We start from the raw sequence: 27,821 nt of genomic DNA on the forward strand, positions 1-27,821 counted from the left end.
TTTGCCAAGGACACTCATGGAAGTTTTCCGCTTTTCCCTGAGAGTGGGAGGTAGGCCACGTTGGGCTCAGAAGCAGAAGTACAGAGCAGACCACTCTCACTGACCAGACTTCTGCTGCATGTCCAGCGCCTGGTCTACATGCTGCATGTGTTGCCATGCGCCCAACTGTGGAGCAACCTGTGTTTCCCAAGACTCACTCATGACCTCGCTTGCAACTTCCTCAGAGGGGACCGTGTCAACTTCCATAGAAGCAGAAGTCAGACCCTAACCCAAGACTGCTCTGCTCACCTCCTTCTGGAGCCTCTGTCCAGTGAGATCAGCGCTGCCTGCTCCTTGCATGGCTGGTGTGTGCTTGCCCTCCCTTTTCAAGACTAGACGGTATGCTGTTTGGGGATAGATTAAATGAGGGTGGTAGAACTATAATTAAAAGCACTTAACACAAAATCAAGATATTCGATATCTGTGTCAGGGGTTGAAGAGAAGGGATACAGGGGCTTCTAAGGAGAGCTTCTCAGACTGATGTGCATGGGAATCAGTTGGAGACCCTGTTAAAATGCAGATTCTAAGCCAGAGCAGGGGGAGGCTGAGATTCAGCAGTTTTTAAACCTTCCAGGTGATGCTAGTTCTGTCCTGGGACCATACTTTGAGTGCCAACGTTCTAAAGTGCTGGTACTGTTGTTTCTGAATTTGAGCAGTTGATGCACAGTGTTCATTTTATTGTTACTCTTGATGTATGCGTGTATGTGTGATACCTTTCACAACAAAAAGGTTTTAATTGCAAAGGAAAAATATGAGAAGGATGTATTGAGCAAAAATCCTGGAGATGTAAACATGTCAAATCATAAAAGCCTTGCATACTTTATTATATTAGTCGTGTTCTCCAGAGAAACAGAACCATTAGGAGACATATATATATGGAGGGGTGGGGAGTATTGATTGGTTTTATTGTAATGAACTGGCTCACACAGTGACAGAGGCTGACAAGTCCCAAGATCTGCAGTTGGCAAGCTGGAGACCCAGGAGAACCAATGCTATATAGTTCCATAGTCGGAATGTTGGCATGCTCCAGACCCCATCAAGAGCCAGTGTTCCAGTTTGAGTTCACAGGCAGGAAAAAAAAACGATGTCTCAACTCAAGGCAATCAGGCAGGAGGAGTTCCTTCTTGCTTAGCCTTTTTATTCTGTTCAGGATCCCACTTGATTGGATCCATCCAAATCAGGAGGGCAATCTGCTTTACTCGGTTTACTGATGCAAGTATTAATTTCATCCAGAAGCACCTTCATAGCCACACCCACAATAATGTTTGACCAAATATCTGGGCACCCCATGGCCCAGTCAGGTTGATGAACAAATGTTAAGAAATTGAATGACTTAGAATTTCTCAACAGCAACACAGGGAGCTAAAAGACAGTGGTGCAGTTCCTTCCAAATTCTGAAGAATGATCTCCATGCTGGACTTACCTATCCAGACAAGATACGAGTCAAGGGCATGTGTAGAAGGAAGACATTTTCAGACATGTGAAAAATTAATCTACATGCTTTTTCTTAGGAAGCTATGGGAGAGTGTGTTTCGTAAAACAAAGGAATGAACCAAGAAGGAAGAAGATATGAGATAAGAGGGACCTTAGGATGACAGTAGCCAGTCCACACAAGAGCTTGTCAGAGGACTCCTGGACAGACTCCGCCAGAAGATGAAGAGACAATGTCTTATGTGAATGCACATCTCGAGAGACATGTAGAACACTGGCATAGACTCAGGGGTTGACAAATGCATGGAAAACCAAAGAAATAAGCGAAAAGAATATAACCTTTTTACACTTTTGTCCTAAACATTTTTATTAGAAAGTCTACAATCTGTGTCATTAGTTGGATTCTGTTGTACAGCTTGAGCACACGTGTGCCGTCTGTTTAAGTCATTATGTGGAGAGTTAAGAATTTGTGCGTTCTGTGTACTGTATGGTACCAGCCTCTAGTATGGTAGTCAGTGAGCCATGTCTGGGAGTTATGAAGCTGCAGGTGGATGTTTGCAGCTCATGTTCCCCAGTGTTCTGTATTGTGCCTTCAAGGATTATTAAGATGTGAGCAGGCAGGCTTCCCTGGTGGCGCAGTGGTTGAGAGTCTGCCTGCCAATGCAGGGGACACGGGTTCGAGCCCTGGTCTGGGAAGATCCCACATGCCGCGGAGCAGCTAGGCCCATGAGCCACAACTTCTGAGCCTGAGCGTCTGGAGCTTGTGCTCAGCAACAAGAGAGGCCGCGACAGTGAGAGGCCCGCACACCGCAATGAAGAGTGGCCCCCGCTCGCCGCAACTAGAGAAAGCCCACGCACAGAAACGAAGACCCAACACAGCCAAAAATAAACAAACAAGCAAACAAACAAATAATTTAATTTAATTTAATTTAAAAAAAGAATCCGCCTGCCAATGCAGGGGACACGGGTTTGAGCCCTGCTCCGGGAAGATCCCACATGCCGCGGAACAACTAAGCCCGTGCACTACAGCTACTGAGCCTGCGCTCTACAGCCAGCGAGCCACAACTACTGAGCCCACCTGCCACAACTACTGAAGACCGCACACCTAGAGCCCATGCTCTACAAGGAGAAGCCACCACAATGAGAAGCCTGCGCACCACAATGAAGAGTAGCCCCCGCTTGCCGCAACTAGAGAAAGCCCGCGCACAGCAATGAAGACCCGATGCAGCCAAAATCAAACTAATTAATTAATTAATTTTAAAAAACGATGTGAGCAGCTATCACTCCCATGTTCACTCCACACACACACTCTGATACTGCTTCTGAGCTACAGTTGCTGCTGATCTTCTTCCTCTTTCCTCTCCTTACCCTCTCCAAGCCTTAGTTCCCTTCCCTGTGAAATGGTGATAATACCTGCTTTGCAGAGTTGCTCTGCCTAGCACAGAATATATGCCTAATAAATGGTAGCTCTTACTGGTTTAGGAGGTTTCTTTTTAAATGTTTGTTTTTATTTTGTTGTTTTTGATCTCCTACCTACCTCTTTTCATCAAATCAGGTATGAGCTGGTTTGGCAAACTAGCCAATCCCAACGAACAGAATTTAGGGCTCTGTTTACTGAGTGGTGTTAATGAGTCAGGTCCCGTTCTGGTGCTGAAAAGGCAGAGGTGAATGAGGGAGTGACCCTGCCTTTGGAGCTGACAGAGACAGATGCGGGATTGGACTGGACATCACTGTGCTGTGTTACATGTGTCACATTAGAGGGTGGCACGAAAAGCCAGTGGCAAACTCTGCAGTCGCCTCTGGGAACTGAGGAAGACTGGAAGGTGGGCGCTAGGTGCTCTTTACTGTTGAGTGCAGGGGGGTGCCCACACAACTCCCTGTGCTCCTGGCACGTCCACTTCTCTGCCTGCTCACCTCCATCCTTATCGCCACACACCCATGGCCTCTCCCCACTGCCAGCCTGAGAGTCCATCAGAATAGCACCAGTGAACCTGACCTCTGCTGCCACCTATCATCACTCACTGTGCCCTAGCCACACACAAGCCTGCCAGGGACACTCTTTTCCCAGAGACCCTCGGGCAAAACCCTATCAGCAAACCTCAACAGTTCCACCTTCAGCATACATTCAGAATTGGCGGGCTTCCCTGGTGGCTCAGTGGTTGAGGGTCCGCCTGCCGATGCAGGGGACGCGGGTTCGTGCCCCGGTCCGGGAGGATCCCGCGTGCCGCGGAGCAGCTGGGCCCGTGGGCCATGGCCGCTGGGCCTGTGCGTGCGGCGGGAGAGGCCATGGCGGTGAGAGGCCCGCGCACCGGAAAAAAATGCAAAAAAAAAAAAGAATTGGCCACATCCCACCACCTCTGCTACTACCACCCCAGTCTAAGCCATTGTTTCTTTTACCTGGATTATCGCCTCCTAATCAGTCTTCCTGTTTTCCCTAATCTTCCTATGATCTGGTCTCTGCCCAGCAGCCAGAATGATCTTGTTCCCCTGCTGGACCCTGCCACAGGTTTTCCATCTCACCTGAGGATAAAACCAACCCTTAACCAGGGCCCACAGACCCTGTGCAGTCTGGTGCTCCTATCCTTCCTGCCTTCTCTCGCTCGCTCTCCTCCCCCTGGATCCCCTCTGGCACCATCACTTCAGGCTCCCCATCACCACCACCACTAGGCACGCTCCCACTCGGCCTCCGTATCACTGTTCCCTAGGCCTGGACCCTCTTCCAGAGATGGCACCTCTTACTCATCTCTCACAGATTTTGGCTCAAACTTCTCACACTCAGGCCTTTACTGAGCACATTTTAAAAATCATAAGCCCCCACAAACTCCCTTTCTGTGCTTTATTTCCTTGGGAGCACAAGTTGATAGGAATGTAGGCTCCAGGAGAGCAAGGGATTTGTCTGTTTCCTTCCCTGCTATATCCCCAAGGCCCAGACAGTTGCTGGCTTGATGAGCTCTAAGTAGATTTTGGTTGAATACCCTGAATGAGATCATGAGAAGCAGTTCGGGAGAAAGTGAGAAGGGGCAAGGTTGAGGCTTCCCAGCCAGGAAGCTGCCCATGCAGAGGCACAAAGGGTCCTGGTATGTTGAAGTTCAGCTTTCCTGACACAGGAGGGCAGGCTGTGACCAGGAGCCTTGTGTGCAGTGAGGAGCCTGCTGCCAGAAGCAGGCAGCAGGTTTAGGGGTGCTCCCTTCCGTCTTAGTGCTGTCCTGAAAACTTAGGTTCAAAGCTAATTTCTAGAGCTGCGTTGTCCAGTACTGTAGTCACCAGCCACGGAGGGCTGTTAAGTGCCTGAAGTGTGTCTAGTCCAAATTGAATTGTGCCAAAAGTGTAAAATACGTACTGGATTTTGAAACTGAGTACCAAAAAAGAATGCAAAATCTTTTTTTAATATTACATTTGAAGTGGAATATATTGGGTTAAATAAATTGTTAAAATTAGCTTCACCTGTTTATTTTTGATGTCACTACGCCTGGAGGGCTTTTTAAAACGGTTTCCTTGGCCCAACCCCAAGTTTCTCACTCAGTGGGTCTCATTAACCCAAGTTGATGCCTGAGAATTTGCATTTCTAATAGGTTCCTAGGTGATGCTGATGCTACTGGTCTGGGACTACACTTTGAGAACCACTGCTCTCGAACAGAACAGGTTGAAGTTATTTTTTGAGGTGGGGAGGGGAAGAATTTGAAGGGGAAAAGTCTCAGATGAGGCAGGTCCAGAGGGAACAAGAAGTGCAGCTGAAGGGAGTTCATCTTTGCAAGGAGAGCTGTTTCCCTCTCAGAGAAGAGGGAAAGAAGAGAGTTGACAAGTAAAGACATTAAGTTTTGGGGTGAAAAAGAGGTACATTTGAAGGAATCACAGAAGTTGAACTTTGGGAACTGACTTTGAATCCAATAGATCTGTGTTCAAATCCTGGTTCAGCACTCACTTTCCATTCCCTGTAAGCCCACCCCACAGGTAGTTACGGAGATTAGGTGAACCGGTACTGCCTCCATTATTGGGCAGAGATCCCACAAAACTGAAGGACAAATATCCACGGGGCTAAAGAACCGTAGAGTGACTGTGAAAGGGAGGGATGGGGAAGGTGGGAGGGTTAATTCTAGAAATGTTCATTGGGTGCTTGTAACTCGCTGAGCATTGGACTTGGTACTGGGGGTGAAAAGGGCAGGGCTCTTGCCCTCCATGGATGGAGGGAGATGCAGAGAAATAGATCAGTTAGTATTTACAGTATGACTCGTCATGGAATACAAGTACAAAGGTTTGTTAGAGCACTAAGGGATGGAATAAGGAACTTGACAAGGTTTGGGGTAAGTGGCCAGGGAAAAAATGCTCTAGAGGAGTTGAGGTTTCAGCTAAATCTTAAAAGATTAGTAGGAGGTTGCCAGGCCAGAGGTATATTCTCAGTCCTGAAAGGAGTTCATTTAAGTCTAGGCTTCACGGGAACAGCAGAGGATTGAACAGAGTTTATTGAGATCAGATCAAACAGGCCTGTACATGCCAGGTTAAGGAATTGGAACTTCATGTGTAAGTGGTGAGGAAGTAAGGAATTTTAAATGGTTCAAATATGTGTGTTTTTTAGAGATCATGTTGAAAGCATCATAAAGAGTGGGTTAGAACACAGTGAGAATAGATCAGCATGAAGTTACTTCAGTAATCTAGGTTAAAAAAATAATAATAATAATGAGGAGTTGAACTAAGATGGAGGTGGTGTGGAGGGATCTTACTGGAGAGCGATTAAAAAGGTCGAATCGGCAGAAATCAGTGCCTGATCATCCAAGAGGTCAAGGATTGAGCCGTGCACCGAGTCAGGGAGAAAGGGGAAGGAACGGATTTGGGGAGGAAGGCAAAGAGCTGAGTTTGGAGGGCGTCCCCTCTGACATCCATGTGGAGATGAGCAGTTTACAGTTGTCTGGAGCACAGGACAGAGGGCTGGGCCTAAAGGTGATGATTTGGGAAATGTTCACTTAGTAAACATTTGAGTGCGTGCCTGTGCCAGGTTGTCAGGCCGTGGACGGGGTTGCCTGGTGAGCTGACCGCGGTGAAGAGGGACGAATGCCCTGCAGGTGCCCTAACGGAAGGGGCAGCCACGAGGAGGAGCAGCCTGCAGGGGCAGGTCCAGTGGGGTTGCGTGGGCCTTAAGGGAGGAGGGCGTTTGGAGAGGGTCAGAGCTCAGTGCCTGAAAACGGCCAAGTAGGTACAGTTTGAGACGAGTTCCTTGGATTTAAGAACCAGGAGATCACCTCGGTGAGTATGACAAAGTAGAGCCTGCTCTTCGAAGAAGCTCTGAAACGAAGGGAGAGGATTAGCTGAATGGTAAGAATGTTAGCTGCTCTGTAAGTGGTAGTGACACGCCTCACAGCCGCTCCTCCTCACCCCCGGGAAGTGGTTCTTCTTACCACCGCCACCCCTTATTTTTTTTAGTTGAGGAGCCAGAGCTTTTGTAGATGTTTAGCAATTTCTCTGTCAGCACACAGCAGTTAAGCAATGGAACCAGGATTCAAACCCAGCCTAGCTGTGCTCTTAACACTGTGCTAAATGGTATGGAGAGTAGGATGGAAGTTAAAAGATGGGAGGTACTGAGCATGTGTCAGTGCTCAGGGGAGGGAGGAACTGGTAAAGAGGGAGATGAATGGGAAATAGAGAAAAAGGCGGTATATGAATGAGCAAGAACCTTGAGGAGGCCCAATGGGGTAGAGAACCCAAGTGGAGGAGGGCTTGGCTTCGGAAGGGCATAGCACTGTCTTTATATACACAGTCCCTAATTAAGTCAGAATTTCCCCATAAACAGGAAGATCATGGTGTTTATGCTTTAGGTAGTTGTTATGATACATTTTTCATATTCATATTCCTGTGCCTGATTGCATTCATAGAATAACAGAATTCCAGAGGATTTCAGAGAGATCTAGTCTAATCGACAAGAATTATCTGCTGTTCTTTAAGTGAGCTCACGTATCATTCCAAAATAACCCTCCTTTAACCCTTTCTCTAATTGCGGCGAGTGGGGGCTACTCTTTGTTGTGGTGCGTGGGCTTCTCACTGTGGTGGCTTCTCTTGTTGCGGAGCACGGGCTCTAAGCGCGCTGGGTTCAGTAGTTACAGCTCGCGGGCTCAGTAGTCGTGGCTCGCGGGCTTAGTTGCTCCGCGGCATGTGGGATCTTCCCGGACCAGGGTTCGAACCTGTGTCCCCTGCATTGGCAGGCAGATTCTCAACCACTGCGCCACCACGGAAGTCCTCTATATCTCCCTTTTTAAACTAAACTTGGAAGAGAACAATCCATATTCTCTCTACTTACTCACGTCTCAAGTCAAGGGTTTTTACTCCAGTCATTCTTCTGGAACTGTTCTGGGCAACAACATCGGTGATCGTTTAGTGACCAGACCCAGTGTACTTTTCGGATGTATTTAACCCATCACTCTCCCTTGTGCTCTGTCTTCAGTATGGACTCTTCGTCTGCCCCCTGGCTGGCTTCTCACTCTTTGTGAGTGAATGGATCTGCTCTTGGTTTTAGCTGCATGTGTTGCTGATGACCGTCTTTCCATGGAACTCATAGTCAATATTATTCACTGCCTCATGGACATTACCTGGATGGTCCAGTCATTTCTTCGTGGCTAAAACTGAACGAACCCTCCCCCCCACCCCCCAAAAACCCTGCTTTTCCTTTGTTCTCTATCTTACCCATGTATGCAAACTAGATAGAAACTCCTTTCTCCCTCACCCTCAATGTGAAATCGGTTTCCAGTATCTGCTGACTTTCCTTCCACCCTAAATCTGAAATCATCTCTTTTTCCCCATACCCATGGTCAGATGCTCATCTCTTTCATGAACTATTTCTGCAATTACCTACTTGTTTACTCTGGCTTGTAGCCTCCCTCCCTGAAATCCGTTCACTACACAGTCATTATAGAGAGCTTATAAAAAGACAAATCTGACCTCATCTGCTAAGGTCCTATTAAAATGACATGCAATACATCACCTATAAGTATTTATGCCCCACCCACCCCCCAGTCTGAATCTGATCGAGCTTCTAACTGCCAGTTTATAGAAAATACAGAGGATAGAACTTGTAAAGGACACCATGGGGCCACAGTCAGCCAACTATGGAAGTGGAAAATTTTACAGGACAAGTGACTAAGCGTCTTGGACAAATAAATGACAAAGGAAAGAAAGGGAGAGAGAACTGTTACATATTGAAAGTCTTAAGAGCATGTCAACCAAATGCAATGTGTTGGATACTGATTTGAATAAACCAACTGTAGCAACAATTCTTTTTTTAAACATTCAGTAATGGTGTTATGGTTATCTTTTTTTTGTCTCTGACTTTTCATTGGAGAATTTAATGCATTTACATTTATATAATCACTGACATATTTGAAATTATTTCTGTTCTTTTAGTGCTTGTTGATTTATTGTCTCCTTTCTTTGATTCTTCCTTTTTTCTTTCCTACTTTTGGATAGATTGATAGTGTTTTCTGTGATGCCTTTTGTTCTATTGCTGGTTCTAAAGCTAAAAACCGTATTTCTGTTTTCTTGGTAGTTAGCCATAAATTTTAAGGTAAGTACTTAACCATAACTTTTTTCTAACATACTTTATTTTTCACAAGTCTGTGGAGTGGATATTATTAGTCCCTGCATATAAATGAAAGAAATGAGTTTCAAAAGGTAAAGCATATTGCCCAAGATCATATAGCTTGTTAGTGACCGAGGTGGATTTTAAATGAGGTCTATATTATTTGAAAGCGTGTATTTTAAAAAAATCTAACACCATGCTGCTTACAAGTGATTAAGGTTCAGTTAACTAGAATCATCCTTGTGTGGACCATATTTTTTTGAAACATCAGGCAGTCCAGATCTTCCATTAATTTTGCTGTGCAACCTTCAGCAACATACATTCTCTCTCCAAGTCTTAATATCCCCATCTGTAAAGTGGCTTGATTATCCCTAATAACGTTTTTATTTTCATTATTTTTTCAGATTTTTATTTATTTTACTTACTTATTTTTGGCTGTGTTGCGTCTTAGTTGCGGCACACGGGATCGTTCGTTGTGGTGTGTGGGCCTCTCTCTAGCTGTGGTGTGTGGGTTATTTTTCCTCTTCTCTAGTTGTGGCACACAGGCTCCAGGGCGCGTGGGCTCTGTAGTTGTGGCACGCGGGTTCCAGAGTGTGTGGGCTCTGTAGTTGGCAGCACAGGGGCTCGCACAGGGGCTCTAGCTGAGGCGCGGGAGCTCAGTAGTTGCGGCGCGCGGGCTTAGTTTCCCCAAGACATGTGGGATCTTAGTTCTCTGACCAGAGATCGAACCCATGTCCCCTGCATTGGAAGGCGGATTCTTTACCACTGGACCACCAGGGAAGTCCCAACATTTTTTAGATCATATTTTTAAAGTGCTTGGAGAGTTCTTTGGTTATCGTCTTTTAAAAAGCTTTTATATTTTAGCAATACATGCTGAAGTATTTAAGGAGAAATGGTGTGATTCCTAGGTTAGCCCAGGGAGCATGGGTAGGGTGTGAGTAAGACAAGATGGGCTGTGTTGTTTCAGCTGGACAATGGGTACATGGGGGTCATTGTACTTTCTTTCTACTGTAGTGTGTGTTTGAAATTTTCCATAATTTATTATGCTTAATTTTGTTTTATTTGTTTTGTTGGCAAAAGATATTGATGAGACAGGGAAATGTAAGCACTGATAGGATATAGGATAGTAATAAAGAATTTAAAATTTTAAATTGTGGTAAAATACATATAACATAAAAATTTACCATCTTAACCATTTTTAAGTGTACAGTTCAGTGGCATGAGGTATGTTCACATTGTATGCAACCACACTGCCATCCACCCTCTTCAGAACTCTTTTATCTTGCAAAACTGAAAACACTATACCCATTAAACAATAAGTCCCCATTTTCTCCTCTCTCCAACCTCTGGTAACCACCATTCTACTTTCTGTCTTTAATGAATTTGCTTCAGGTATGTCATATGAGTAGAATCATAGTATTTGTCCTTTTGTGGCTGGCTTATTTCACTTAACAATGTCCTCAGGTTTCATCCATGTTATAGCATGTGTCCAAGTTTCCTTCCTTTTTAAGGCTTCTGTGGGTATACCACATTTTGTTTATCCATTCATCCATTGATGGACCCTTGGGCTGCTTCTACCTTTTGGCTATTGTGGGTTACGCTACTATGAACGTGGATGTACAAATCCTTGGTTTCAGTTCTTTTGGAAATGGAATTCTTTTAGAAATTAAATTGCTGGCTAATACAGTAAGACTTTTTTTTTTTTTTTTTTGAGGAACCACCATACTGTTTTCATAGTGGCTGCACCATTTTACATTCCCACCAATAGTGCACAAGGGTTCCAGTTTCTCTGTATCCTTGCCTACGCTTGTTACTTTCTGGCTTTTTGATGGTAGCCATCCTAATGGGTTTGAGGTGGTGATGATAAAGAATTATTACTGTTGTAGGTGTGATAATGACATCGTGTTGTTATATACATGCATGTATATTTAAGAGTTCTTACTTTTTAGAGATACATAGTGAAGTATTTGTGGATTAAATGATGTTATGCCTAGGATTTGTTTTTTTAATTATCCAGTTTTGCAGGGGGGGGGGGAAGATAAGGAGATAGAAATGAAACAAAATGCCCAAATACTAATGGTTGTTTAAGTTGAGTGATGGGCATATTAGGATTCATTATACTGTTCTCTCTAGTTTTGTGTATTTTTAAACATTTTCCATTAAATCACATTTGGGGCAGTCATAGTCCATTCCAGCCTTTCCCTTTCAGTACTCCCTGTTGTACCCTTTAAGCTTCATCACTATTAAACAACTCATTTTTTTCTGCTTGCCTCCCTCCATCTACTGCCATTCAGTGCTCATTTGTATATCCTTGCCTTTGCCTCTCAGCCGAAGTGCCTTCCGCCTCCTCTGGATGACTTCTCTGCATCCCCTTCTCCAGAAGGTCTAGCAATGCCGTCCCCACACTGTTCTGTTCTCTTTCCTCCTGTAACACTCGGGCCTGCCTTCATTGATTCTCCATCAGATTCTGGGGGTGGAGCCGGAACTATGTCTTGTCCTTTTTTTTCTTAAGTGAAAGTATTTTTATTTTTTAATTTTTTGGCTGCCCCTTGCTGCATGTGGGATCTTAGTTCCCCAACCAGGGATGGAACCTGTGCCCCCTGCCGTGGAAGCACGGAGTCTTAACCACCGGACCGCCAGGGAAGTCCCACGTCTTGTTTATCTTTTTATCCCCAGTGCCTAGTGCCCTGCCTAGCATGTAGTGAAAACCTAGTGAATATCTGAATTCACCATTATTTTGTGCACAGCCTGTATAGGGCATTATCTGTCACCTAGTAGGATCTCGGTGAATGAGCGCTGCATGAACCCGTGAGGGTATCTCCCTCTACAGGGCATTGATTTGATAGTAACAGGACAGCAGTGCGGACCTTTAAAGCTGAGTGGAACTTCAGGTCATCTTACCCAGGATCTTAATATTATAGGTCATGAAAGCAGATCCTAGAAGAATTGCACCTTAACTAAGATCACACAGCCAGTTAGCAGTAGCCTGCTTTGTTTTCACGTACACCATGCAACCTTCTGAGCCTCACGTGGCTTCCCAAATAGGTTTTTCTATAGCAAAGAGAATGTGCGGACTGCTTGCCAAGCATGAGAACCAATCTGTTTATCAATTTTGATTCTCAGTATACAGTGTGAATTTTAACTTTCTGCTTTATAACCATTGCAGGAAGAGATTACATTGTGTTAAATGCATAGTCCTGCTTTCTTAAATAGCTTTTTATAAAAAAGCTTTTTAAAAGTTTTCTTATCAAAAAAGGTGATAGTCTAAACAGGAAAAGAATTTTAAAAAGAATAGATACATGTATATGTATAACGGAATCACTTTGCTGTACACCTGAAACTAACACAACGTTGTTAATCAACTATGCTTCCATATAAAATAAAAAATTTTTAAAAAGGTTATAGTCATTTGTTAAAATGACATAGAACTGTACACCCACATTCTACCCATATCTTCTTCCTTGTTGATATTTTGCTGTAATTAGGTAAAATACAACTGTTGGGGGAAACTGGGTGAAGGGTACACAGGACCCTCTGTACTCTTTGCAACTTCCTATGAATCTATAATTCTTTCAAAATAAAAAAAAAATTTTAAGGTGATGATAAAAATGTCTAGGCACGACACTATAAAGTTTTCTGGAAAATACATTTCTCAAAGCTTGGCATTTTCAGTATATCCTGTAGGCAGATTTAGTGGCACAGAGCGTGCTTACAGATCTCCTTAGCACTCAGTGTGCTTCTAATCAGTGATGATACCAAACTATTAAGACATAATGTCTTAAGAGTGGGAATCTTTAATAGCAAATTACAGAAGGTTCTGTAACATTTTTTTTTCTTTAACTGTTTTACAAAGAATCTGTGTAGCCTTGGTGTGTGAGACTTTTTTCAGCACAGCCCATTTTTCTGGTAACGTCTTAATAGGGCTCTTTGTGCTTGGTCTCAGGGAGGTACTCCTTACAGTTTGAAACTCTGACTCACTCCCTGCTGCTTGTTTTTTACCAAACTCCTTGAGCTTCACAGGTGGAGGTGGGATTAATTTGGGCCCGATCTCAGACTGACCAGGGGAGGGGCAGGGCTGTGGGGATCTGCTGCAGATCCTTCCCAAGGCCTCTGAATGCTCAAACTTTAGGAAACCTCATGTAATCTGACTTTAATCTGCTGTAAAACAGAAACAGTGATACTCATCTTAAGGGTACCTTTGAAGATTGAGTGAGATTCTGAATCAGTGGGGAATAGTAAGTGCAGGTGCTGAGTGGTCCTCGAGGCACACTAAGGAAGTAACGACTTGTCCTTGTAGCATTTGGCTCAAATTAGTGCCTTATCAATGTTGCTACTTTGGACCTCACTGATTTTTCCTCAAATCATTGAAACCTTTAATGTTGCATGAAAATAGAGGATCTTTTCCAACAACAGTCGGGGTTCCTGAGGGTCCTCACTGTATATACAGGGTACTAGAAGAGCTCATGGGGAAAAGAAAGGTGAGCATGGTATTAGGTTGAAATTACCAATATTTAACTACTATTACCTTAAAAAGTTAAATGATTTTATATGTTTCAACCTATACTCTTTTTTTTTGAAGTATAGTTGATTTACAATGTTGTGTTAATTTCTGCTGAACAACAGTGATTCAGTTATACATATATATTACATTTTTTAAATAAAATCCTTCTTGGACTTCCCTGGTGGTCCAGTGGTTAAGACTCCACACTTCCAATGCAGGGGGCACAGGTTCGATCCCTGGTTGGAGAAGTTCTGCATGCCGTGCGCTGCGGCAAAAAAAAAAAAAAAAATTCTTTTCCATTATGGTTTATCATAGGATATTGAATGTAGTTCCCTGTGCTATACAGTAGGGCCTTGTTGTTTATCCATTCTATATATAATAGTTTGTATCTGCTAACCTCAAACTTCCAATCCACCCCTCCCCAACCCCCCACCCACCTTGGCAACCACATGTGTGTTCTCTATGTCTGTGAATCTGTGAATCTGTTTCTGTTTTGTAGATAGGTTCATTTGTGTCATATTTTAGATTCCACATATAAGTGATATCACATGGTATTTGTCTTTCTCTTTCTGAATTACTTTACTTAGTATGATAATCTCTATTGGCATCCATGTTGCTGCAAATGGCATTATTTCCTTCTTTTTTTTTTTTAGAAATTTATTTTTGATTTATTTTTGGCTGTGTTGGATCTTCGTTGCTGTGCACAGGCTTTCTTTAGTTGCAGTAAGTGGGGGCTACTCTTTGTTGCGGTGCATGGGCTTCTCATTGTGGTGGCTTCTCTTGTTGCAGAGCATGGGCTCTAGGGCACACGGGTTTCAGTAGTTGTGGCTCACGGGCTCTAGAGCGCCGACTCAGTAGTTGTGGCTCACGGGCTTAGTTGCTCTGCGGCATGTGGGATCTTCCTGGACCAGGGCTCGAACCCATGTCCCCTGCATTGGCAGGCGGATTCTTAACCACTGCACCACCAGGGAAGTCCCTGTCTTTTTGACTTATAGTATTGTCTGGATATATGCCCAGGAGTGGGATTGCTGGAACATATGACAACTCTATTTCTAGTTTTTTGAGGAACCTCTGTATTGTCAACCTATACTTTTTTTTTTTTTCCTTCTTCTTTTGGCCGCGCCACACAGCATGCGGGATCTTAGTTCCCTGACCAGGGATTGAACCTGCGCCCCCTGCAGTGGAAGCGCAGAGTCCCAACCACTGGACCGCCAGGGAAGTCCCTGTCAACCTATACTTCTTTCATCTACATGTCAGTGCATAAGGAACATTGATAAGAGAGCCACCCCTGTCTTGAACAGACACATCTGTTTGTTAATTCAGAGTGGGAGAACTCTCATTTGGGGGAGTTTTACCACAAAGCACACTGGAATTTCATTGGTGGGTGGTGGAAGAGGGTGGAAGTAGAGACTAGGTGAGGGACTGTCCTCACTAAGTGAGGTCTGGTGGGTAGGTGGGGACAGTATACTGATTTGGTGTCCATAAGGTGTGGCAACTCCAGCTTGACTCACCATTGATATCCTGGGGCCCCTCTCCCAGAGTAGAAGATGATGGGTGGCACAGGCTAGGGTAGGAGTTAGGACTGACTGGGTGAGCATGCAAGGCCTCCAGTTTACCATCAGGCATGAAGTATTCTTCAACAAAACCCCCTTGTGGAGGAAATGAGCACCAGATCACATTATCCCAGAACTGAATCCTCCTGAAACCCTGCGCATCGGGAGACCATTAGGTAGTTACAACAGAAACCTCTGAGCTGAGTACCCAGAAGTACCAGATACACTGAGGGCAAGTACAAGGACAGCCAGTCTTGTATGCTTTATAGCTCTCACTGTGTTTGTTCTTAAAATAATTTATAATCAGTTCAGACCATTTTTCCATCTGTTATAAATTCCTGGAAATCAGGCTCCATGGTTTACTCATCTTTGTCTTCCTCTGCAGTGCCCTGCACATATCAGGCACTCCGGCAAATGCTCAAGACTCAAAAATCTGCCAGAGCCACCGTATTCCACACTTCCCAAACCCACCTACATCATTCCAGTTAAATTTTGTGTGCAGTTGAGAAAATGACCTGGCGTTTCCTTTGGCTAAAAGCAATTGGTATTGCAAAATTAAGTTGTTACTTTAGAACTCTGCAGCTGTTTGCATGTGGATATTGAAAGAGGACGTGGTAGCTTTTATAACTGTTATGGCAAAGAAGGATTCTGTTTCTAATCTGGGACAATCAGCTGACTCATCAGGTGCGTTGAACTCTTAGGTGTCCATCTTCCCCCTTAGGAAAATAGAAAACTGAGCTCCCAGGTTTACAGAGAGCCCAAACCTGACACTGAGGAGCAAATGATTTTCCAAAAAAAAGAAATAATAGAAAGAATAACCCCCCTGAAAATTAGCAACTCATTTTTATTTCCTTCTGACCGACTAAATGGGTATGAATTTACCTTCCCAGAGGGAAACTTTTAAAACAAAGGATCTTATAAAGGGTCCATTTTAGGATTATGGTTCCTTTCCCCCTCTCACCCCTAGGTGGCAGCAGGAAGCAGAAAACCCTACATGAAAGTAAAGCACACGTCCTTGTGTTGTAGGGGCTGTGTTCTTAGTTTTGGTTTGTTTTGTTTTAATATTTATTTATTTATTTATTTGGCTGTGCCAGGTCTTAGTTGCAGCACGCGGGATCTTTGTTGCGGCGAGCGGGATCTTTAGTTGTGGCACGTGAACTCTTAGTTGTGGCATGTGGGATCTAGTTCCCTGACCAGGGATCCATCCTGGGCCCCCTGCATTGGGAGCATGGTTTCTTAGCCATTGGACCACCGGGGAAGTCCCAGGAGGTATAGTTGATTTACAGTGTTGTGTTAATTACTGCTGTACAGCAAAGTGATTCAGTTATACATATATATACATTCTTTTTTTTATATTTTCCATATGGTTTATCATAAGATAGTAAATATAGTTCTCTGCGCTGTACAGTAGGACCTTGCTTATCTGTTTTGTATATAAAAACTTACATCTGCTAACCCCAACCTCCCACTCCAACCCCTCTCTGCTGGCAACCACCAGTCTGTTCTCTATGTCCATGATTCTATTTATTTCATAGATAAGTTCATTTGTGTCATATTTTAGATTCCACATATAAGTGATATATCATGGTATTTGTCTTTCTCTTTCTGGCTTATGTTACTTAGTATGATAATCTCTAGTTGCATCCATGTTGCTGCTAATAGCATTATTTCCTTCTTTTCTATGGCTGAGTAGTATTCCATTGTATATATGTACCTCATTTACTTTATCCATTCATCTGTCAGTGGACATTTAGGTTGTTTCCAGGTCTTGGCTGTTGTGGATAGTGCTGCTGTGAACACAGTGGTGCATGTATCTTTTTGAATTATAGTTTTGTCTGGGTATATACCCAGGAGTGGGATTGCTGGATCATATGGTAATTCTATTTTTAGTTTCTTGAGGAACCTCCATACTGTTTTCCACAGTGGCTGCACTAACTGACATCCCCACCAGCAGTATTAGGAGGGTTCCCTTTTCTCCACACCCTCTCCAACATTTATTTTATTTTATTTTTTAAAGGGTGTTGTTGTTTTTTTTGATAAATTTATTTATTTTATTTTTGGCTGCGTTGGGTCTAAGTTGCTGCACGCGGGCTTTCTCTAGTTGCAGAGAGTGGGGGCTGCTCTTCGTTGCGGTGCGTGAGCCTCTCATTGCAGTGGCCTCTCTTTGTTTCGGAGCATGGGCTCTAGGCACAGGGGCTTCAGTAGTTGTGGCTTGTGGGTTCAGTAGTTGTGGCTCGCGGGCTCTAGAGTGCAGGCTCAGTAGTTGTGCACAGGCTTAGTTGCTCCACAGCATGTGGGATCTTCCCGGACCAGGGCTCGAACCCGTGTCCCCTGCATTGGCAGGTGGATTCCCAGCCACTGCACCACCAGGGAAGCCCTCCAGCATTTATTGTTTGTAGATTTTTTGATGATGGCCATTCTGACCGGTGTAAGGTGATAGATACCTCATTGTAGTTTTGATTTGCATTTGTCTGATAATTAACCACGTTGAGCATCTTTTCATATGCCTATTGGCCATCTGTATATCTTCTTTGGAGAAATATCTATTTAGGTCTTCTGCCCATTTTTTGATTGGGTTGTTTGATTTTTTGTTGTCGAGTTGTATGAGCTGTCTATATATTTTGGAAATTAAGCCCTTGTCAGTCTCATCATTTGCAGATATTTTCTCCCATTCCATAGGTTGTCTTTTCATTTTGTCGATGGTTTCCTTTGCTGTGCAAAAGCTTGTAAGTTTCATTAGGTCCTATTTGGTTTTTTTGTCTGGTTTGGTTTATATTTCTGTTACCTTGGGAGACTGACCTAAGAAAACATTGGTATGATTCATGTCAGAGAATGTTTTGCCTATGATCTCTTCTAGGATTTTTATGGTGTCATGTCTTACATTTAAGTCTTTAAGCCATTTTGAGTTTATTTTTGTGTATGGTGAGAGGGTGTGTTCTAACTTCATTGATATACATGCAGCTGTCCAACTTTCCCAACACCAGTTGCTGAAGAGGCTGTCTTTTTCCCATTGTATATTCTTAACCTCCTTTGTTGAAGATTAATTGATTGTAGGTGTGTAGGTTTGTTTCTGGACACTCTGTTCCATTGATCCATATGTCTGTTTTTGTGCCAATACCACACTGTTTTGATTACTATAGCTTTGTAGTATTATCTGAAGTCTGGAAGGGTTATGCCTCCAGCTTTGTTCTTTTTCCTCAGGGTTGTTTTGACAATTCTGGGTCTTTTATGGTTCCATATGAATTTTAAGATTATTTGTTCTAGGGACTTCCCTGGTGGTCCAGTGATAAAGCATCTGCCTTACAATGCGGGGGACACAGGTTTGATCCCTGGTCAGGGAACTGAGATGCCACATGCTGCAGGGCAACTAAGCCCATGTGCCACAACTACTGAGCTCACATGCCTCAACTAGAGAGCCTGTGTGCTGCAAACTACAGAGCCCACACACCCTGGAACCCATGTGCCACAACTAGAGAAGAGAAAACCCACATGCCACAACAGATAGAAGCCCACGTGCTGCAACGAAGAGTCCATGTGCTGCAGTGAAGATCCCACGTGCCACAACCAAGACCCAACTCGAGCCAAAAATAAATTAAATAAATAAATCTTTAAAAAAATGTTTTAAAAAAGATGATTCTAGTTCTGTGAAAAATGTCATGGGTAATTTGATAGGGATTGCATTAAATCTGTCGATTGCTTTGGGTAGTATGGCCATTTTAACATACTAAGTCTTCCAATCCAAGAGCATGGGATATCTTTCCATTTCTTTGAGTCATCTTCAGTTTCCTTCATTAATGTTTTATAGTTCTCAGTGTATAAGTCTTTCACCTCCTTGGTCAGGTTTATTCCTAAGTATTTTATTGTTGGGGGTGCGATTTTAAAAGGTATTGTTTTTTTTTTTTACATTCCTTTTCTGATATTTCATTGTTGGTGTAAAGAAATGCAACTGATTTCTGTATGTTTATCTTGTATCCTGCTACCTTGCTGAATTCGTTTATCAGTTCTAGTAGTTTTTGTGTGGAGTATTTAGGGTTTTCTAAGTATGGTATCATATTATCTGCATATAATGACAATTTTACCTTTTCTCTTGCAATTTGAATACCTTTTATTTCTTTTTCTTGTCTGATTTCTGTGGCTAGGACTTCCAGTACTGTGTTGAATAGAAGAGGTGAGAGTGAGCATCCTTGTCCTGTTCCAGAATTTAGCCAGAATGCTTTCAGCTTTTCACTACAGAATATTATTGGCTGTGGGTTTGTCATAAATTTATTATCTTGAGATGTGTTCCCTCTATACGTAGGGGCTGTGTTCTTTTTTTTTTTTTTTTGCTGTATGCGGGCCTCTCACTGCTGTGGCCTCTACCGTTGCGGAGCACAGGCTCCGGATGCGCAGGCTCAGCGGCCATGGCTCACGGGCCCAGCCACTCCGTGGCATGTGGGATCTTCCCGGGCCGGGGCACGAACCCATGTCCCCTGCATCGGCAGGCAGAGTCTCAACCACTGTGCCACCAGGGAAGCCCGGGGCTGTGTTCTTGAGTTGAGTCCTAGGATCATGTTTTGCTTATACTTCTGCCCTACAGTTCCATTTATTGAGCATTCCTAACCTTTTCTGAGCTAACTTAAGTACCCAGATATGCATTTAAAGAAATACTTAGCCAGGATTTATAGAACACTGTGCAGTCAGCTTTAACAGTTAAGAAATAAGAAAATCTTGAAGGAGAGGGAATGGAACATTAAAATTGGAACTCAGAGACTGATAAAATTGCCCTCCTTGTTTTCTTGCTCATTGCACATTTGTGTCTACAGGTAGTTTGCTGCTGAGAGCTGGTGCCCTTGGCCCCCTCCTTCCCTCCACCCCCCGCCCAGGGAGTCAGGTACTTCTGTGCTCAGCCTCCTGGGGTGGATGTGATGGGTCATTGTGGCCCTTCTCTGCAGCAGAAGAAAGCAGCACAGAGTGTCCTGTGCTACTCTCTGACTCCTCTGAAATCTGCTTAAAGATAATAATGAAAGCTGTTAATTGGAATGTTGTAAATAGCACAGTATAAATGCTTAGGGCCAGTGGAGGGGGGAGGTTGGAATTGAGAGTGGGGAATAAAGGACAAAAATGTAACAGAAGTAAACATAGGAAAGGAGCAGACATGTATAGAGGCTGAGTGCAGGTGCCTCTGTTAGTGGAGAAGTTGTGTCCTAGCAGCTGAAAACGAGGCTGGGAAATAACAGAAAGACACCACCTCTTCTCTTCCCTGTCATGTTCTCTCCATAAAACTCCTGCCCTTGAACTCTCAGGGTGCTTATTGCTCTACGGCTTGCATATGGTGTTTGTCTTATTCTGTAGCCATGTCCATGTATGTCCCATGTCCTAGAAGATTGGAAGCCCATGAAGAGCAGGGACCACCTCATTTGTCTTGATATCCCCACAGCACTTGTCCCTGACACACGGTAGACTCTTAATAAGGTTAGTTGAACAAATCCAATTGAGGAGAACATGGGGAAGTAAGTAACTGCCAGACAGACATGACTGTGTTCAAATTAATGGTCTTGTTAAGAAGTGGTAGGGTTTGGGAGGGCTGGTGACTGGGTGCAGAGGATTAGAAGATGCTCACGGTTGGTGGGGAGCAGAGTGGGACAAAAGCCAAAAGGCAGAGGCCTGTAAGGCATATGAGGAAGCAGCCTAGGCTGGAGAGAAGGGGTGGAGCTGGGCGAGGGCACCTAGAAAGATGAGGAAGGGCATGAAAATGCCTGTGCACCAAGGTGGAGGCCTGGAGCTCGTGATCAGCGCCCAACAGGGCCTGAGAAAGAGCCTATAGTAGCCAAGTCTCCTTTAGCTGAAGGCAACAGAAATCCAAGTTAAACCAGCTTAAACACAAGGAGGAGTTTATTGGTTCCCATAAGTGACAAGCCCAGGGGGATGGCTGGTCTCGTGTATAACCTAGATCCGGGATGCAAATGATGTCCTCAAGAATATATGTGTATCCTTTGGCTCTTTCTCATTAGCTCCATTCTCAGTCACACCCTCAGATTAGATGACTGGGCTGCATCAGGCTTGTGTCCTGCAAAAAGAGCTGCAAGAGTCCAGGGACTGACGCATTGACTGCAGCCGGATTACTTTCCCACAGCTGAGCTAGTCTTCACTCAGGCAAGGCCACAGGAGAGGAAGAGGCAGAGATAACCGTGGAGGGGGAATGGGGGTGTGTTCCCAGAGGTGAGGGTTGTAAACTGGGCAAGCAACATCGGCAGGAGAGCACTGCAGGGGTACAGGCCCCTGGTTTAAGTCACCATTAGAAGCAGACGGGCCTCATACGTGGTGTATATATAAGTCACTCTTTTTCTTGTTTTTCAGCATCTCCATGATACAGTGAAGAGGAATCTCGATAGTGCCACATCCCCTCAGAATGGTGATCAACAGAATGGCTATGGAGACTTCTTTCCTGGGCATAAGAAGACCCGCCGGGAGGCCCCTCTGGGAGTTGCCGTCTCTTCTAATGGCCTGCCTCCAGCCTCCCCCCTTGGTCAGCCTGACAAGCCTGGCACAGAGGCCCTACAGGCCAGCGGGAAGCACTCACTGGGGCTGGACTCCATCAATAAGAAGTGTCTGGCAGACTCGAGCCTCCACTTGAATGGAGGCAGCAACCCCAGTGAGTCATTTCCCCTGAGCCTGAATAAAGAACTGAAGCAGGAGCCCGTGGATGACCTGCCTTGCATGATCGCAGGGGCCGGAGGCTCCATATCTCAAAGCAACCTCATGCCTGACCTCAACCTTAATGAGCAGGAGTGGAAGGAGCTCATCGAGGAGCTGAACAGGTCAGTGCCTGATGAAGACATGAAGGATCTATTTAATGAGGACTTTGAAGAGAAGAAGGATCCAGAGTCTTCTGGTTCTGCCACACAGACCCCCTTGGCACAGGACATTAATATTAAAACAGAATTCTCTCCAGCAGCCTTTGAACAAGAACAGTTAGGCTCTCCACAAGTGAGGGCTGGGTCTGCAGGACAGACCTTTATGGGGCCTTCCTCTGGCCCTGTGAGCACAGATTCACCCAGCCTAGGGGGCTCTCAGCCCCTGTTCCACACCTCTGGTCAGCCTGGGGTGGACAATCCCAGTCCCAACCTGATGTCGGCATCAGCCCAGGCCCAGAATGCACAAAGAGCCCTCTCCAGTGTGGTGTTGCCTAGCCAGGGCCCAGGCGGGAGCTCAGAGCTGTCCTCTGCCCACCAACTCCAGCAGATCGCTGCCAAGCAGAAGCGTGAGCAGATGCTCCAGAACCCACAGCAGGCTGCCCCAGCACCAGCTCCAGGCCAGATGTCCACGTGGCAGCAGACAGGCCCCTCCCACAGTCCCTTAAATGTCCCTTATTCCATGGAAAAACCTGCCAGCCCTCCCGGTTACAAGCAAGACTTCACTGGCTCCAAACTGCTCATGATGCCCAGTATGAACAAGAGCTCCCCTCGGCCAGGAGGCCCCTACCTCCAGCCCAGCCATGTGAACCTGCTGAGTCACCAGCCACCAAGTAACTTGAATCAGAATCCCGTGGCTAACCAAGGATCAGTGCTGGACTATGGCAACACCAAACCCCTTTCTCACTACAAAGCAGACTGTGGGCAAGGCGGCCCTGGGGCTGGCCAGAGCAAGCCGGCCCTGATGGCTTATCTTCCCCAGCAGCTGTCTCATCTGAACAACGAGCAGAACTCCTTATTTCTAATGAAACCAAAGCCAGGAAATTTGCCCTTCCGATCACTGGTTCCACCTAGCCAGGTGAGCACGGGGCTTTACTCTGTTACTCTGCATCCACATCCATCCTAGTGTGGTTACCAGATCCCAGGTAGTTGCGGCACAAAGGGAGGGAGGGAGCTGGTACTTTCGTCCTTTGACTCCCTTGGGAGTGAAAATTAACCAAGCAAACGAGGATTGATTCTTTTTTTTTTTTTTTTTTACGAGGATTGATTCTTAATAAACAAAAATAGGGTAAAATTCCCTAGTGTAACTTGGTTTTATCTGTATACCCATTTGAGGAATCCCCTGCACTTGGTCTAGTGTCTCTTTCATGCCATACAACTTAAGTCATTTGTGGCAAGATCACATTTAATGTCCTTAGAGGCTCTCCTTTTTTTTTTTTTTAATATATACCACTTTTCAGACATGTGTGTTCAAAATACCATAAGTTTTAGTAAGATTATAACATTCAGGTGAGTGCTGCTTCCTAACAGGTTATTTAGTGAAAACACTCAAGCCTGGCAGAATCACATGGCTTTGTAGGGTGGAGAATGGTCAAGTACCATTCTATGAGGATCATTATTTGCATTTCTACTCACATTCAAGTATGTTCTAAAATGTCTCCCCACTGGAAGCCTTCTCATGGCTAGGGCTTGTATAGTAAACAAACACAGAGTGTTCCTCAAAGTTAGCACTTGCTTTTCTTACTCCACAGTGTGTCCCGGATTGTCTTCTATATCTATAGAAGACATATATATATAGGTCCATTGATACTTTTTAACACTTGTGCGGCAGTAGCTGTGTCACATGCAGGTGGGTGTATTGCATTGCCTCCTTCACTACTGGAAGCCTGCAGTCTCTTTGTAGCACACTCTAAAATTTTAAAAATTAAAAATTAGAATACTCGGTGCTAGTAATACCATGAGGAAATTGACATGTTCAGATACTAGTGAGGGTGTGTAAATGGGCACAGTGCTTTTGGAAAGTAATTTGACATTGCGTATTTTTCATAAGCCATAAAAATGTTTGTAAGCATTGACACATTATATACCCCTGCAAGAAATAATCCAAAAACAAGAGGAAAGTTACATACAAGATATTCATTGCATGATTATTTCTAATAGCCAAAAACTGGAAGCAGTCTAAGCATCTGTCAGCAGAAGAATGCATGTGTAAACGTTCTTGCTTCTAATTATTTCAGCCACTAAACTGCTACACAGCCACTGAGAGCATCCTAAAGAAAGAGTGGCACAGTGATGTCTGCTATTTCAGTAGTACTTTGCACCTCACGAGGCACTCTTGTAGTCCATAAGCTTCTGGTGATTGGAGTGAGGAGATTACTTCAGAATCTGTCTGCTCTAAAATTAGAATCTTGTAAAAAGATTAAATATACAAATGAGGGACTTCCCTTGTGGTCCAGTGGTTAAGACTCCACACTCCCAATGCAGGGGGCCCAGGTTCGATCCCTGGTCAGAGAACTAGATCCCGCGTGCCGCAACTAAGACCCAGTGCAGCCAAATACATACATACAAATAAATAAGGACTGGGGAAAAGCTCAGAAAGTTGAATTTGTTCAAATGATAATTGCTTTTTGCCTTTTTCCTGTATGAGTTAAAATTTCTCCTTTTCTTTTAAAGGTAAGTAATGATGTTGGGGTAATACTGTGGTAATCTTTGACATGACTCTCACTTTAGGTCCAGGTATTAATAGAGAATATCCATTAAAGTTCTCATTGGTACTCAGCATTTTTTGAGCATGAGTATCTGACAAAAGTCAAGCAGTCTCTTCCCAGGAAAATGCTGTACACAGGTGGACAAACCATATAATTTCAGGAGGTTCAGGGACAGCCCTGCCACCAGGGGCCCAAGGTTTGCACACTCAGAATGTAGCATCTCCATCGACCAGAGCCCCTCAGAAGTTCCTCCTCTGGGGGCCTATCCACACCCATGCATTCCAGTAAGGGAGCATTTATAAGCTACAGTTGCCACTGGAACTATGTATACAAATATACGAGCTTAAATATAAAATCACACCTTTGCCACTGGTGAATCATAGGAAACAAACCTAACATGCAGCTAGTGACTGTTCATTGCCATGCCTGGATACTCAGGTGTTAGTGCTGTTGGTCTCCAGCCCCGCCCTGGTGGGTGGTTTCACTGGAGTCACCTGCAGGGAAGAAGAGCCTTCAAGAGAGAGCCTTGAGGCAGGCTTTCACTGGATGCAGCTCATCTTCTCTGATCAGGGCTTATGGTCTTCAGTGTGTCCCACCTGACTTGAGACCCCCTTTTCTGTGCTGACAGGACCAGAACCCTCCCAGCGTCCCTGTACCAACCCAGGCTGCCAGTGTGGGGACTCAGCCACCCGCCGTGTCCGTGGCCAGCACTCACAGTAGCACCTCCTTTCTCAGTAACCAGCAGCAGGCAGCTGTAATGAAGCAGCATCAGTTGCTTTTGGACCAACAGAAACAGAGGGAGCAGCAACAAAAGCATTTGCAACAACAGCAGTTTTTGCAAAGGCAACAGCACCTTCTGGCAGAACAGGTAAAGAGAAAGGTGGAAGAAAACCCCACCATCCCTTCCCACGTTTGCCTGCCTCCCAAGTCACTGCAGTGGCTACAAGCTCCAGTGTGTATGTATGTGGATTTGTGATTGTTTGTATGCCCGGTATTAGAGTACTCCTGGAAACAGGAGTGTGGCGTTTCTCAGGCAGTGGTAGCCTGTGTCAGAGCAGCTTTATGTCACTTAGTGGGGATTAATGAAGGCCGAATCTGTGGCTAAAACTGTATGTGTTAGGAACGTTTTTCCATGTCCCTTGTCAGCAGCTACCAAAGCACTGAGCTCACTTGGTCCACCAGTTTGCTATGGGATCCAGCTTTTTTGTAAAGGTAGAGATTGCTATAAGGGAGAACATAAAGCAGGGAAATGAAGACATCCCTGAGGTCCTGGGGTTCAAGAATCAGGACTGGGCTTCCCTGGTGGCGCAGTGGTTGAGAGTCCGCCTGCCGATGCAGGGGACACGGGTTCGTGCCCCGGTCCGGGAGGATCCCACATGCCGTGGAGCGGCTGGGTCCGTGAGCCATGGTCGCTGAGCCTGCGCGTCCGGAGCCTGTGCTCCGCAACGGGAGAGACCACAACAGTGAGAGGCCCACGTACCGTAAAAAAAAAAAAAAAAAAAAAAAAAAAAAAAAGAATCAGGACTGACAAGCCCCCTCCCAGTCCTGCAGTTCACCCACTTGGTCACCAAATGTAGTGTTCAGGTACCAAGGTTACAGGAGTTCTCAGGATTTTAAATTACATCCTTAAGGCATAAGAGAACTAGCTCCCCAGAGGATAACGTTGATTGAGGATGACTTTAAAATCCACGGTACTGCCTCAGTTCTGCCAGTGTTTAAATAACAGCTTTATTGGGATGGAATTCACATGACATACAATCCACCCATTTAAAGTGTATAATTCAAATAGCTTTTGGTTTATTCACAGAGTTATACAAACCATCACCACAGCCACTTTTAGAACATTACCTAAAGGAAACCCTGTACCCATTAAAAGCTGTTCCCCCCTCTTCCCAAGCCTAGGGAACCACTAGTCTACTTTTTATCTCTATAGATTTACCTATTCTGGACATTTCATATAAATGCATTCAAGATTCAACCATATTGTAGCATATATGCATACTTCATTCCTTTCTGTGGCTGAATAATATTCCATTATATGAATATGCTGCATTTTATTTATCTGTTCATCAGTTTATAGACGTTTTGGTTGTTTCCCCTTTTTGTGGACATAGGTTTTCAGTCCTCTTGAGTGTACACCCAGGGATGGAATTGTTGGGTCATATGGTAACTCTTTAGTTTAACCTTTTGAGAAACTGCCAGACTGTTTTCCAAAGCAGCTGCACCATTTTGCATCCCCACAGCAGTGTATGAGGGGGCCAGTTTCTCCACATCCTTGACACACTTATCTGTCTTTTTGATTCTAGCCATCCTGGTAGGTGTGAAGTGGTATCTATCTCATTGTGGCTTTGATCTGCATTTCCCTGGTCTGCCATTCTTTTTTCTTTTAATTGATGCATCACCTTTTTTTTTTTTTTAAATCATTGCCCCATCCTTCTGTCTCCTACTACAATTCTTAAGAGCCCCCCAAATGAGATTACGAGCATTATCTCCATAGGAGTCCCTCTGAGTAACAAACTTGGACAGTTTACTTTTCTCTAATCGCTTTGTTTTTGTTTTATGTGGGTCTTGTAATTTTCTGTTGTTCTTGGCATTTTCTAGGAGAAGCAACAGTTTCAGCGCCATCTGACCCGCCCGCCACCCCAGTACCAAGACCCAACACAGAGCACCTTCCCACAACAGGTTGGACAGTTCACAGGTGAGGAGTGTCTGAGGCAGTGGAGTGGGGCAGGGGAAGGCAGGCACTGGACAGAGCAGGTAGTCTGTTCCACTCATGCTGAGTTCCTGCTCTCTGCCCAGCTTTATGCTATAGATGCTAAATGGATGTATATGCTGCTGTAACTCCATTCTGCATAAGGAACCTAGCGTTCCGGTTACCCTACAGGTCAGAAGAAAGTCGTAGAGGCAGACTACTTTGGCTAAGTGCTTTGGCTGGGTCCCTGGCTGTATAATCTTTTGAGGCAAAATCATCTGTAGTTGGAAGATATCTTATCAATAGGAAGTGGTTTCTGTAATTCTTAAGAAAGTTCTTTGCTTCTAGCATTATGTGTCTGTTCAAAAAATGACCTTCTCCTATTTTCCAGATAAGGAGAGACTTAATGCACTTCTATGGCCTTTTGCTTCTTTTCTTTCTTCCTGTCTGCTCATATTGGTGTCACGGATGGCAGTATCAGCAGCAGACACTTGACCAGAAAGGGGCAGGAAGCATTCTGAGGTCTCAGCTGTCATGTCTCAGATACGTGAGGGAACCTGACCGCCATTGCTCAGGCTGTTGCTCCAGAAATTTAGAGAGATTTCAGTTGACAGATGCAGTAAAATCTAGGCCATACCTGCCTTTCTAGCTCTTGGAATATCTTC

At 44.6% G+C, this 27,821-nt stretch overlaps 1 protein-coding gene across 1 annotated transcript in view; it reads left to right on the plus strand.

Moving 5' to 3' along the window:
* MAML1 (mastermind like transcriptional coactivator 1) overlaps positions 1-27,821 on the plus strand; it is a 46,405-nt gene that overhangs the window by 13,850 nt on the left and 4,734 nt on the right. The window contains exons 2-4 of the mRNA XM_081233519.1: positions 21,422-22,834; positions 25,093-25,332; positions 27,066-27,162. Coding sequence (XP_081089645.1) covers positions 21,422-22,834; positions 25,093-25,332; positions 27,066-27,162 — 1,750 coding nt within the window. The remainder of the gene's footprint in view (positions 1-21,421; positions 22,835-25,092; positions 25,333-27,065; positions 27,163-27,821) is intronic.

This window comes from Mesoplodon bidens, assembly GCF_964165515.1.
Source record: "Mesoplodon bidens genome assembly, chromosome: 4".
Classification (NCBI taxonomy): domain Eukaryota; kingdom Metazoa; phylum Chordata; class Mammalia; order Artiodactyla; family Ziphiidae; genus Mesoplodon; species Mesoplodon bidens.